At 37.4% G+C, this 14,963-nt stretch overlaps 1 protein-coding gene across 11 annotated transcripts in view; it reads right to left on the bottom strand.

The window, feature by feature from the left end:
* The window catches only part of CTNND2 (catenin delta 2), a 669,045-nt gene that overhangs the window by 113,113 nt on the left and 540,969 nt on the right, over positions 1-14,963 (bottom strand). For all 11 annotated transcript variants that reach the window (XR_007205226.1, XM_048311841.1, XM_048311789.1 and 8 more), the window contains one exon: positions 14,094-14,277. Coding sequence is in view for 10 of the 11 variants with exons in the window: in XM_048311841.1 (XP_048167798.1) it covers positions 14,094-14,277 (184 nt within the window). In the remaining variant the exon portion in view is untranslated. The remainder of the gene's footprint in view (positions 1-14,093; positions 14,278-14,963) is intronic.

The raw sequence follows: 14,963 nt of genomic DNA, 5'->3' as shown, positions 1-14,963 counted from the left end.
TTCAGACATCACTGTAAACATGATCAATCTCCTTTCTTTCCCTATCTAAGAATAAGAAATAAGGAAAGAAAGAATGAAATGATGTTATTAGTACTATTAGAAATCAAGAAGAAAACTGGTGGATAGTTCACTGTTATCCTTTATAACACATTCCTGCACTTGATTTAAGAATGGGAGCTAATAGGCTAGTTTAGGAACAATGAAAATCAGTTACTTTTATTGTATGGCAGCTACTTCAGAAGTTTTTGATAGATGAAGGTCACTACATGGTAGTTACCACAGTATCAAATAAACTCCAGTTCCTGCATATTTATTTTTATCTATTACATCTGATACAAGCTGTGGTTTGCATTAGAATCCCCCAAACTGCACTAACTGGAAAATACCTGAAGTACCCTCATACAAAGTAAAATATATTTACTTTGCTAAAGCATTATCAGTTGAAGCTCTCACATATTTGTAGGGGAGGAAATTAAAATAGTATCTAAGGATTACAATATTTTCACTTTGTAAACTCTAATCTTCTTAGTTTATAGTATAATTTCCTATAATGATCTACCCAAACCCTTGAATAATGGCTGACTACATAACACATCCACTAGCAATAAAACATAATGATAGGGCTCATGCTATGAAAAACTAGCATTTGTTTACATAAATTAGCCCCGATTTAGTAATTACACTGTATGTCTGCCACAAGGTCAGGCAAAATGTAACCCTGGCAGAAGTGATACTGCAAGCATTATAATCTAGACAGAGATATGTTGGAGAATTATGGGGAATAATTAATCAGTTAATGCTTCCCATGTGTTTCATGATATGTGGAACCACAATTCTAGAATAAAATGTTTGTGCTAATGCAATCACTTCCTTAAAAGAAATTCTACCAACTGCTACTATTCAGGCCAAAGAGTACCAAAAAAAGAAAAATATATAAATACATAAAAGCCCCCTAGAGATGCACATGTCTTTCTGTTTTATTAGCAAGTAATTATTTGTTTTCATTGGAGATAAAAACACTAGCAAAGTGCTTAAAGTACCTACATATTCAGGGGGAAAAACAGTAAAGCAAACTGATTATTTACAGATAATCTTTGTATACACAAATGTGACATACGTACAGCACTAGTATGCCTCTAAACAACAAGTACTTAATTCAGGTGTCTAGTTAATCAAGACACCTAAAACAAGTAATAAATTGCTTTTCAAATCAAAGAAAGATGATTTTTTTCCCTGAACTCCCTCAAGGTGGAAATCCTGCCTCTATTTAACTTCAGGTGCTACAGTTTCTTTGATTAAAGCCCAAACAAAATAATACTCAATAAAAAAAAATCTTGGAAATCTGTGATTAATTCAGCGCCCAAGGACTCTTTTAGCTGACTCTTCTATAACCTAGTTAAAGGCAAAAACAAAACTACCAGTCCTCTAAAAGGTAAAGAAAATAAAAAAAGCAAACACACTGTTCTTCTAAAAACAATTAAAAATTCCCATGTCATTTCTGTAAATGGTATAAAATTTCAGTTCAGAAAATTGCATGATTCATGTGAATTTCCCCCCCCCCTGTTTCAGTGCTGGTGATTCCAGTGGCAGCCATACTCCTGTTGATTTTGCTGGTGGATCCTATGCCTTATGTGTGGACCAGGTGTCAGGGAAGTGATAGGGAAGGGTGACACGATTCCACCTAAGAGTGGGCTAAGCAGGAGTACACTGTTTTCAAAACACATTGATATCCAGCACAGAAGACATCACCCTAGTTACATCACTGTCCTTGATGTTAAATTAATAAAGCTGTACTCTCCTTTTTGAACTTGTCTCAGTTGATTCTTCTCTTGAATTTGTCCCAGTTGATCTTTCTCTTGTGCACAGCAAATACCCCCGTACAGACTCACAAATGTTTGTTCCTGGTCATGCTGTCGGTGAACGCAAACAGAGCCAGTACTCTGCTTTGCTTCCTCTATCACATAAGCTATAAAAAGGATGACCTCCCACTGTGTTTGTTAACTAAAAATGAGATCTCCCTTATTTCTGTGGGTTTATGAAACTTAACTACTTCTGAGGTCACAAGCTGTGCCCAAGGCCAGGCAGCTTTAGATCTCTCTCCTCATTGACTGCAAGTGCCCACCTGTGCAACCAGACAGCGAGCACAGGCAGCTGACTCTAACAACTAAAGTAACTACCAAAAGCACAAACAATATTGTGCATTTTCTCATATTTGCATTGATTAGAAGACACTCTTTCTTAACACGAAGTCTGGTAACCAAACACAGCAAGTATCAAAATCAATCAAAGTCAATCAATTTGACTAGTTGACTAAAAACCTTCCTCAGCACAAATCAATTATATAAAATGAACACAGGGAATGAAATAAATTTTTTTGGTAAATAAATATTTTTATTGTCTATTCTACTGGGTATTTTTACTGCATTAGTGGATTAAAAAAAACCCTAAACTCATGTTTGTATATGCACAATATGCACTGTGCCCTCTCGTGACTATCTCTTTTGAAACCCTTTCCAAATATTGTTCTTTTGTACACAGTAGATCTGATATCAAGAAGGATGAATGATAGCAGGGGGAGAGGAGGAGGTGTTTCACCATACTACTGTCCTTCAAGAGAAAACGCTGAAGCTGTAACCAACTAACTATAATAAATAACTACCTGACAAAAAGAAATGAGTTGTGAATGTAAAAAAGCTACACTAAGACAAATACTTCAGAAGTACTTTGTCACAAAAATTGTCTGCATGGAGTGTGCAATCCTAGCTAAAACTATTATAGAATTGTAAAATGGTGTGGGTTGGAAGGGGCCCTAAAGACCATCTGGCTGCAACCTCCCTGCCATGGGCAGGGATACCTTCCACTAGACCAGGTTGCTCAAAGCCCCATCCAGCCTGGCCTTGAACACTTCCAGGGATGGGGCATCCACAACTTCCCCGGACAACCAGTTCCAGTGCCTCACCACCCTTACAGTAAAGAATTTCCTTCTAACATCTAATGTAAACCTACTCTCTTTCAGTTTGAAGCCACTCCCCCTTGTCACTATATGCTTTTTTAAAAGGACATCTCTTAGGCAGATGTTAAACATTTTCATAGTGCATGCTTATGCTGTTAAAATACTGGATTTTTTATTTTTTTACTGAATGTACTCTTTCTTTCTCAAGAAAACTTTCCCACCAGTAATAGTAACCTTGAAAGTACAGTATATGAAGCTAATTTAGGGAAGACAGTAGGAAAAAACCACCTGAAATCTACAAATCCCCTAATACCTCTGACTTTTGAAGATGGCAGTCTTCCACCCCGCTTTCCTTATTAGACAGAAACTTAGCACAGACTTTGCTGGCAGAAGACACTAAAATCCTCTCCTTTTGTGCTGTTGTTGCCTTTCTGAGGTAGTGTTTGCAAGGCTGTGTGTTTATCAGTGAGCTGTAGCTGAAAATCAGCACCACCTCGCCCAAGTTCTAAATCCTTTCACTTCACTTGTGTGTTAGTTTGTATTATGACCACAGAAATATTCAAATTGTATAAAACCAATGAAATTGAATTGAATTAGTGAAAGGCATCACTTGCTTTTTACTTCAGTCTTTACAGAAGCTTCATTTTACCTTCAAATTAACAGTCCACTTTATTAATCCTCTCAGAAAAGGCGGAATCCATTTTATTCCAAGTAGTAGTCTTCATTTGTCAATGTGTTCTTACTAGACTGCCCTCTCTGATCAACAAAAAATCTTACAAAGTGCTAAAACTCCTCTATGGAGATTTGCAGTGATGATGATAAGAATGCAATCTCAACACTCACTGGACAAAGTTTCACAAAATATGACCTTTGGAAATGATCTTCTGCTTTTCAGTCTTCAGCACAGACATTCTGAGTGGACTGCAAACTAAGCAGGCCTGGCAGTCTGCAGCCTGTTTTTATAACACCCCCCCCAGGAGCCATATTTTTTTTTATTTACTTACTTCATCAGGAGAGCTCTTGGGAAAATATTTCCCAAACAGATAAAAGTAGCAAAGTTTGTGAGTGTGATTAGTACAAACTGCAGCTCTTGGGGCTTCAGTGCTACACTTTTTGCTGGAGACCATTTCTCACCAGCTCTCAGTAGCTCACCGACTTGCAGACGTGTGGAATATCATCAAAGCTTTCTCTCAGGAAAAGATTTGAGCACTGGCTCAACTTGAGTTGCTGGCATTAATTACTCCTGTGCCTGAAGTCAAACAGTTCACATGCCCACAACATTCCGAAAGGAGGTGATAAAATGTTTGCTCTGTGATGCTGGCTGGCTTATCCAGAAGGCTGAAGCAAGCTCAGCATACTTCAATACATCTCTCTACCAAAAATCCTCAGACTGAGCAAAGAGACCAAGTGATCTTCCCATTCCTAGGTGAAGTTTCTTCAGACTTGAAGCCATTTATCATGAGACAAAGAGATAAAGTTGCAGAAGTACACCCTGCCTTTCCTTCACTCTGCAGAGCCATGTGTTTTCAAATGTTCCTTTTTCATACTGCCCAGTAACGCAAATAGTTTTAAGAAGAGAAAATCTAGTCAATATAGAAAGCACGCGATGAGCGCCAAAGAACCCCAAACTTACAGAGTATTATTTTATTCTCTCTGGTGAAATTGAGTGGGCATACAAACTCTGAATGACTGTGCTTCCATCTTTCTTGGGTAAATAAAACATCATCCTCTATCATCAATCATCATGACCATGAGTGGTGCCACAGAATTGTCACAATCAGCTTTTCTCTCATGCTGAGACAAATAGTATTTTCTGTGGAGCCAGACTACGCAAGTTTTTCAAAGTACCCATTCAAGAAGGACTATTCAGGCTTTTTGATAGTCAGCAAAGCCACAACAGAGGTACACCTTGATTCCCACTCAGTGGGCCCAGACAGCTAAGACAAAATTTGCTTCATCTCTTTATATTCCTACACAGTGAATGCATGGATGTGCTCTAAAATACATGTGGTACCACACAGGCTTAGGGGGCTCTTCCCAAAAAGAAAACATCTGTGGCACTGTGATACTCATCTCTGCAGCTGGCCAGTGAGAAGGAGACAGGCTATTGTCAGCTGTGCTTAGAGTCAGCTCAATCAAGCCAGCAGGATACCAAGACTCAGATCATACTTTATTACAGTGTCTGCCAAGCTAACACTGCATAAATGAAAACTGCTCTGAAATGACAAAAACCCCAAACAACAAAGTTGAAGCCATTTCACAAAACAAACAATTTCACCTTCTTCAGAGCATTCACATCCACAAGGCTTAAACCTCTGGCAGAAGGAAATGTAAATTAACACTACCTAACTGTGCAAATAAGAGTGGACATTTAATTTTCACATTAGGCACTAGTCAACAGCAGGCATTCAACCTAAAAGGAATTAAAATCATTAAAAGCTGGGAAAACAGTCAGTCATTCAAAATATACTTGAGATATTCAACACCCCCCACATTCAAGGCTAGTGTACATCATAAGCCATTCAGCCTTAGAAGCAACACTTTATAATTTTGTCATTGTTGCTGAGCCTAAGAGTATTACAAGATGCAAGAAAAGACATATTCATTCTTTTCATGTGTGTGTATAATTTCCAGAAACAATAAATTAGTTAAATACAGGAAGAACACACCCCTGCCATAGCTATAAGTAAATACTTTTAACTGTATGACACCCAGTTAAGTTGCAGATCTTTTTTTCCTTAAAATACCCACGTACATTCATGTTAAAGAGACTAAAAGATGCTAATTGAAGAATAGGAACTAAATTTCAGCTAGGACCTCAGTTAGCAGACTCTCAACATATAGGTCAAGTATTTCTACTTGGTATCCAAACGTGAAGCCCCACTGACCCATGAGTGAGTTTCCTTGTTTGCCCGGGAACCACTTAGACAGTATTTTGAAGTTGTATATTGACAGATCCCTTTTTGGCTAACTCTGTGCAAAATCAATACATTGGGAGTTTGTTCTGCATTTGAAGGCAGATTTTTGCAGAGCAGCCCAGCATCTCTTATCAGATAAAATGATGCAGGAAGGAGATATGCCACCAAAGCTTATATATTTTTAAGTACAGGAAAGTAAAAAGTGGCTGGAATTATGTTGTATTATTTTTCAGACCAAAAAAAAGCATACAAAGGGCTTTCCATAATATCAGTTTAAAAACAAAATTTCTGTTTAAGCTTTTCATCAGCTTGAGCCCAGAATGAACTTCCAGAGCCATACAGAATTTGTAGCATCAATTTGATATGTTGAAATAATGCTTTTACTGGGAATGCTGAAGAAGCATTAAAAGCACTACACTTCAGAGTGCCATTTGAATGCCACTGTTATAATTAATACAGTATGACCTTGTATAAACCTTATAAATTAGTTCATGAATATGCAAATTAGGAATAACTACACTGTGAAGAAAAAGTGGGGTGCTTAAATATCTGACACAACTACACATTTAATTCTGTTGGTACTTTTCCCTTGAGTATCTTCTGAATAAAAATATTACAGCAGTAATCAGAGGACACTGATCTATTCCTACAAAAATTTCTCTCTCCCCCTGAGTCTTAACATTAGATTTTTATTTCAGCTACATTTCTGAACAATTGCAGTGTTCAGAAAAGAACAATCCATTTACTATCTTGTGGGAATTCACCTTCAAAACTTTAGGCTTAACTGGGATGCAATCATATTGGCCTCTTAAATTGGTTTGTGACTTTTTTTCTAGACCTGAAACTACCTTCTTGAAAAGGTGAAATACGCATTTCCCTGCAGAATGGCTCTTATTTATTCCCTATGCTTTTTCCCATTTCGGTTTGTGGTTGGAAGATGAGGAACATGGCCATGAATATTTACACATGAGTTAGTGAAAGTTTTAGGCCTTTTTAACCATATGTCTTGCAGAGTTCATGACCATGAGAGAAGCCTTTCTGAAATTTGACAGCGGGGGCCTGAAATTTGACACTTAAACTCATTATCAACAACAAAACTACAAATTATTTTCAGAGCTGTTAAATCAGTGATAGTCTAGAAATACTCCAGAGCCTCTGAAAACCAGGATCTTTTGCTGACACACATTCAGAGGGCTGGAGACTCTCCTATTAGGGCAGGCTTAGAGAGTTTGGTCTGTTCAGCCTGAAGAGGAAAACGCTCTGAGGAGGCCTCATTGCAGCCTTGCAGTAATTAAAGGGGTCTTTATAAAAAATATGGCAATTGACTTTTTACATGGCCTGATAGCAAGAGGACAAGGGGGAATAATTTTAAAACAAGAAAGGGGAGATACAGATTAGATGTTAGAAGGAAATTCTTTACTGTGAGGGCGGTGATGCTCTGGCACAGGCTGCCCCAAGAAAGGGTGGGCTCCCCACACCTGTAAATGTTCGAGGCCAGGTCAGATGGGGCTTTGAACAACCTGATCTAGTGTCCATGGCAGGGCAGTTGGAACTAGACCAAACAACCCAAACCATTCTATGAATCTATGATTCACTGATTAAAATGCTTGCTATTAGGCAGATGCAATTTAGAGTTTACTTCTTTCTATATTATTTTAAAAGACAAGAAACAGAAGTTTGGGTTATTTTCCCTCTTGTGAACTATGTTCCTGTATAGTATTTGTGAAGCAAATACTATACTAGCAAACTTACTAAAGAATTTTTTTAAAAAATCATCCTATACAAGTAATACAGAACTTCTGAGTGAACATATTTAAAAGTAAGCAATATTCCATTCAGATTTAACCTGGAAAGACAAGATGTAGAAGTTGTGATCAAGATATCTTTATATTAAATTGTAAATTATCTGTTAGTTATTTGTACAGTACAAGTCAAGAACCCTTCTCAGTTTCTTCAAAATAGTGGAGAGTTGTCATTAGCCTCTTCATGCTCTCCACAGCCTGTAATTTCTGGGACCCAAAAATGAAATATTTTTAATTAGAATTTAAGTTTAATGGAAAGTCATTGAAATTCATAAAAAGTGGAGATTAAAGTTAAGCTTTTCCTTAGCTTCTTGACAAAGCTTTCCTCTACACTTGCTTCCAACTCCAGGTCCCAAAGAAATTCCTAAGCTGAGGAGAACTCTCAGGAGAGCGTGTCTTTGTTTCACAATGGACACACCAGTATCACCAGTATAACCCTGGACTTTAGGAACTCTCTGATTTGATTCAACATTGTAGAGATGGCAAAACGATGCTGAATTTAATAATGCACATTTAGTAGTGCACCATTTAATAATGGTGGGTAACTTGGTAGCAATGTGTTTCACCACAATACATTCCCATAAAGAACCTGGATACTTGGCATCCAATCTGCTGGTCTGATGGTCCTTGGATGTTACGTATACCAGCTTTGTATTTTTAATAGCTCAAAACATATTACAAAGACAAGAACAGTGGTGATTAACGCAGGATAAGACTGGATTTGAGGACATTAAGAGGAGGAAAAATTGCAAATTTGGATTTGGAAATGTTCCTCTCTACAAGTAGATAAACCTGTGTCAGTATCCCTCTACGTAGTTCTCTCTCCCATACCTCTTGCTGGAATTGCTTGTAGTAAAAGTCTCTCCCTTGAGTAGGCTGTCTGTGGAAATACACAATGCATTTGAGTTTTGTCCTAACTTTGCATTTTGACAGGTTTCTTTCTGAGAGAAAACATGGACTTTCTGTTATCTGATGGACAAAATTGCAAGGGCAGAGCCTGAGAAGAGCTCCTGGGTTCTAGAAAAGTACTGAGATGGGTTGGTAAGTCCACAATCTCTATATCAACCACAGCATCAAGAGGAATGGACAAAACGTGACTGCTTTGTTAACAGGAGGAGAACTACAAAATCAGCAGCAATAGTCCTGGTCTTACTGTAAGAAGTCAGCTCCATTTATACTCAATAGCAGATATTCAGAGCCTGCACCACTCAGTAAAGACAGAAAGGTATGCCATAAAAAAGCTTCCATAATCAGCCCTTCTATATCTAAATGTATACAACATAAACACACCTACACAAATATATCTATCAGTTTAGTCTCAAACATGTTTCACATACATGTGTCTACATATATGTTTCTTTAGAAACTAAACAGATGATGAATAATACAGTCTGTGCCATTTATTTGATGCTGTTCCCCCATCTTATTTTGTCAGTATGCAGCAGAATGTTCTCTTGGAAACAGAGAACAGAAGTTCCTAAGAATAGGAGTCAATAGACTTTGGATGCTTAGAAGAGAACTGGAGGAGAAATAAGATAGTGAGATAAATGCATTAGATGTAAATGTCTCTGAAATACATCACTCACCTGCAATAAAGACATTTGATATTCAGGCTTCACAGCTAACACAAACTGTTTTAACAAGGCAATTTGTTCCTCCCAAAAGTTGATCTATCCAGAAAATACTACTGGGTCAGTTATTCAATTCATGTTTTAAAAGCACTTTTCTCCCTTGCTCTTCTACTTTGAGAGCTGGCTACATATTTATTCAGTTGAAAAATAATTAAAGGTATTTTGTTAAAGGTTTTACAAGTAAGAAAGTATGAAGTATGAAAACTGGAAAGATGTGGGGCTTTCTAAACAAACAACTACTTAAATGATACTCCCATACAATTTGTAATCAACTAATGGGATGAAGATAAATATTTTACCAGGTCTTTGATTTTCACAACTGCCCATGTACTTTCAGTGCATGATGAAAGATTAAACAGAACATGGAAGAAAGAAAAAGCATTTAATAATTTTGCATCTAAACCCACACTAGAATTTTAAAACAGTAAAGTCTTAAAATTCTTCTAAGTCCTCAGATGATATTCTATTAACTCAAATTCATTTTAAATTAATAGAAAAACAAGGTTCTAGATTGTACACGAGGAAAAAATTCTTGAAAAGTTTTTGTCTGTGATTTTTTTCAAATAAATCTCTGGACAGGGATTTATAGTTTTGTAATAAGTAAGGTTGAAGTTTCATGTTAAGACAGCATTATCCAATGTCTCTCCTGTTGATTTTTAAATTTCAGATTGGGGATTGCAAACCCCCTCCCATAAACAACTGGGATTACAAATTCAGTTTTTACCTGACTATCCCTAATAAGTTTAAGTGAATCAGAAACTATAAGTCAATGATACAGTATTTCCCTAACACAAGTAAAAGAGTCACAGCTGAAATACAGAAGGAAAAAAAAAAGAAGTCAAACTTTACCAGAGCTTAATGAGGTAACGTACTAGTATCTCAGTGGGGAGGTAACTAAATTGGGTGATTACTCCAACATGTCACACTGAGGTCTGGCAATTTATGAAAGATGAATATTTAGATTAAACTTGTAAGTGATAGCTATAATGCTGTATTTAGATATTTGAATTATCTAAACAATTTCGAAGTGTTCAAGTTATGTAAAATTAATTAGTACAATATTATATTAAAACTACTTTCTTTTTTCAAATCAGGAAAGTATGGAAAACACAGTTTATAAATAGCATCTTTAAGGAAAAGAGAAAATAATAGGAGAAGGTCTGATACTGCTGCTGTTTTTTATGTGATTTCAGCTGCATTACTGGGTGACTGGAGTTAGAGACTTAAGAATGTGGCTACGAAAGATAATGAATAAATGGACATGAGTACTAAAATTGTAGTTAATAACCAACTTTTTAATTGAAAAATCATAATAAATTCTCATCAAGAAAATGAGAAAAGCAAAGATCAGCAGAAAAAACAATAATTCATATACTGCCATGATAAAAACAAAAAACAAAGATCTGACTATTCCTGCATAATGGCCATTGCGATTATTAGCATAATCTCATATATGGGATGGATTATATTACCTCTCAGATATTATTTAAAGTTTTCAGCAGTGAACACACCAGACAACCAAAGTCACAGAACACTGAAAAAAAACCCAAACCCAAATCCTCCTGGCATATTTGTTAGCATTAAACCTATGCAATACAACCTGATGTCTCTAAAATCTGCCAACATTAGATATTCAGAATCAAGTCAAGGATCTGGAACACCACTACTCTTCTTCTGATACTGAGCATTGTTACTGATAATCCCAATGCAAGCGAATTTTAACTGCATCCCTGTTGGGGTCCCTCCCCCCCTGCCACGTGGTCCTGGGAAAGGGGCCCTGAAGGGAGGCACGGGGTTTCCCTGCCCCTGCTCAGCCTCATTCCCCATTGGTTTTTCTGTGTTCCCCTGCGCGGGCAAGGACCCTCAGGTCCCGTGATTGAGCAGCTCCTCGGCAGAGCCCCGGCCATGCAGCTGGGAAAATAAACATCTCTGAAACATCTATCAAGAATTGGTCCATAGATATTTCTTTTCCATGGGCCTCGTTGTCTGATACACGTGTTGCAGTATCCCCACTGTAACACATCCCCTCAAAATGAACTCTAGCAAAAGCAGAAAATGAAAACAGCAGAGGACAACAAAACCAGTCTTAGAAGAAATTCCCCCATGGAAGATGACAATGGACTTTCCATTTAGCAGATAAGCACAGCACAACCTCAGCCAGCAACCACATTACATCTTCTTGATTTACCTCCCTTGTCCAGTGAGATCTTTAAATGGAAATACAAGGCTTGTAACTAGACCCAAAAAGTGTGAAAAGCTTGAAAGCTGTTCAGTTTATCGAGGGTGGTGGGTATTTCAGGAATGCCAGCTAAAGCACTAGCTGAACAGAGCACGCAAGACTCCAATCATCTTCACAAAATTTTCTAATCTTTTCATTCTGACACTTGCTGTTTCCTCCAGCCTACAGTCCCACTACATTACATGAACAGAAGAAACCAGTTACCATCTCAGGGGTGAGCTTGCACTTTTCTCCCTTGCACAGTTTCAAATTTGACATCATGCATAGAGAGAGATTTTCAACAGTGACTGGGGAAAAGTAAGCAAGAAAAGTTACCGCTGGTGTGAAGTAGAAGTTTCAACCCTCTCCAAATGTTCTTGCTCTGCCAAAGAGCATCCACACAGACTCAGTGGGATGAAACTATCTAAAGAAGATGGATGAAGGCCAAAAAAATATCTGAAGCCATTAGAGAGGATAGAAAGATGCATTTGGGAAATAGTGAGGGTTTGATATCAGAAAGATATTAAAAAACCATACTGTGACTGAAGGGCCTGGGTTTAGAAGGAAGACCAACCTGCTCAGGACAGCAGTTTGAGCTGCTGCTACAGCTACCTGGGAAGGATTCAAGAGTTATAATATGCACAGTCTTTTGCAGGCAGATATGAGCTTATTTTGCACGAGCTGACCAGAAGCCATTCTGCTATGACAGCATCCCATCAAGCGCTTGGCAGTAAGCCTTGCTGCAAAGCAGTGTGTATCAGATCAGGCAACGTACCATTCTCACGTGGCCCCCAGTCCTCAGGCTGACCCAGAATGCAGGCTACAGTAAGCTCACATCAGTTTGCAAATGGGCGTGCACATACACTCACAAGAAAAAAAAAAGAAAGAAGAAAGATTTCAAGACCAGTGTAGAATGAATCCATCAACTAAGAGGTAGGAAAAACTGAAGTTTGCAGAATCAGGGATGAGCATCAGTCCCTGAGAAGCAGTTGAGAAAAATTAACAGGAAGATGGAGCTTATGGTGAGGGGAGATCAACACCGGACATGCTCATTCAGAGAGGGGACACTGTGAAGCCCCAAATTTGTAACAGGTGCTTTTTTCAGAGGCAGCTCTTCAACTGAGACACACTGAATACTGGAAATGTGAGACTTTTAACGTAGTAAAAGTCTTCACATAACACCTTCTGTCACTTCCTGGTGACTATGGCAACTTTTTTTTTGTAGTTATTTGAATGCAGTGCCACACAGTTATACCATAAACTCTTTTCAAAGTCAAAACAACACAGGTACAAACCCTGGCTTCACTCACATACCCCAAGACAGCTGGTATTCACATAATCACACCTGCATTGAAGTCCAATACTGCAACACTGCATTTAAGTCCATATTTGCAATATGGAAGTTATTACCTTCTATCATTCATTCTCTTCTGATTGCCTATAAGCTGTCAATAATATTTATTGCTTTTTCCCTTAAACTTTTCAAATGTAACTTTGGAAAGGGAGACATTTCATTTAATGAAATAGCACAAAGAGAAAAAGGTGCTTGTTACAGACACATAAAAAATACTGCTATTTTACCTTGCCTCCTATCAATTTTCTTTTTTATTTATCTCTTTGATGTATATCTGCTTTGGATGCAGCTCACAACACAGATTGCATGACTGATACATACTATTCACTGTGTTATTTTCCATGATGTATGTAAAAATATTAACTAATCTGTTTTCATGTCTCTGGGATAGATTACGGATTATTTACTCCAATATGCCTGGAGAAAAAACATCTACGCTTAAAAGAACATGCCTAATATCTTAAAATATTTCAAGAAAATAATATGCATTGGAATTCAGAAATTGCTGTAACTCCGTCCTTTAGTAAGATTTTGTCAGAACTGGAACTCTTCTTACTCATTCTACTTTCATTCTCACATCTACAGTGACTTTCAGGAATGGACAGATCAAATTGCATGTATTTATATAAATGCACCTTTGCATTGCACATACCAGTTCAGCACAGAAACATAAACATAAACAGTTATCATAATTGTTACGGATCTATTAAAATCTTTTGGTTGAAAAACATTAAATTGGTTGGTCTCTTATTGAAATTAACTTCTCATCTTCAAGAGCATAAAAAAATCTATGTATTTATCATAGCTCCAGCAACGGCATCTGAAACCTTTAAGACGTTACTTTTTGTGAACATCTTCATTATTTTTTTATACTGATTAAATTGGACATAATTGTGAGAGCATATCAACTTCATTTAAGCAATTGGGGAAACAGGACAAATCTAAAAGGGAGAAAATATATGTAATATACTAGCTTGGATGAAAGCAGCTAAGAAAAGAAAAACAGAAAACCCCAACAGGCCTTCTAAAGATTGTTTTTGAATGATCTGAAGCTTGTTTTCTAATTAATTTTCAACTTTAAGTTTACATCACGGAAAGTCATCATCTTTGCTGACAGACAAACCAATTATTTAGTTTACACATGCCTAAGAATGAGAAATACCAATTCAAACAAAAGCAAGATGATTAAGGTAAAGCGAAGGTTTTGAAGAACTCACCTTAGGCACCCAGTGGCATTGCGCAGCACCTGTGATGAATGGAGCTGTATTTTATGATCATCCTGGAGTGGAGAGTTTTCCCATCCAGAGTGAGGGATGATCACTGCATTGGTCAACACTGCAAGGGCATCCTGGATGATTGGCATTTTCAGTGCATCACAGGAGGATAGATTCCAGAGAACTCCTACAAAAAGTAAAATGACTAATAATTAACACTTCTCCAAAACAAGTTTGAATGCTTTTTTGTTTAAAAAAACCCAATCCAACCCAAACTAATATATTTCACAGCACTGGTGTGCTTAATTTAGCTGTTTCTGTCAAGAATAAAACAGACTACATTGTAGATGGGGCTGAATGACACCTGCACACTTTTGCAGTGGGAATACACCTTTGAACAAAAAACATGTAGTCACATCAACACTGGAAATTTCTCAGAGCTCTGCCTAAAAGCTGAGCAGATGGTTATGATCTAGGTGTATGCAGGCTGTGAAGCACACAGGGAATGAAGGAGTATTACAAGGAATTTTTTAGGGCTTGGTCTTCAGATATCTTCCTTCTAAGTAAAATTATTAAAAACCAGTAGCAGAAAACAGGTTCTGATTTACACTAAAACTTTCACTGTTGATGGATACACATTGAGAGAACAAAACCTCAGCCCTGTGATCTTCACTGTAATGGAAGTAACTGTCTAGGCTAGTTGGTACCACATGCAAAAAGACTTCCTCCACAACCTGATACAGTAGTACTAGACCTCAGCAAGTACTTTTATATTTTGCAATTATTTAACTATACAAAGTTACAGAATACTGTAATTTTTACATGGAAACAGCAAGCTTCATGGGGCAACTAACAAGGAGATTTACTGGAGTT

This window comes from Corvus hawaiiensis, chromosome 1 (assembly GCF_020740725.1).
Source record: "Corvus hawaiiensis isolate bCorHaw1 chromosome 1, bCorHaw1.pri.cur, whole genome shotgun sequence".
Lineage (NCBI taxonomy): Eukaryota > Metazoa > Chordata > Aves > Passeriformes > Corvidae > Corvus > Corvus hawaiiensis.
The sequence above is the reverse complement of the archived record's forward strand: the minus strand, read 5'-3'. Positions and strand labels throughout refer to the sequence as shown.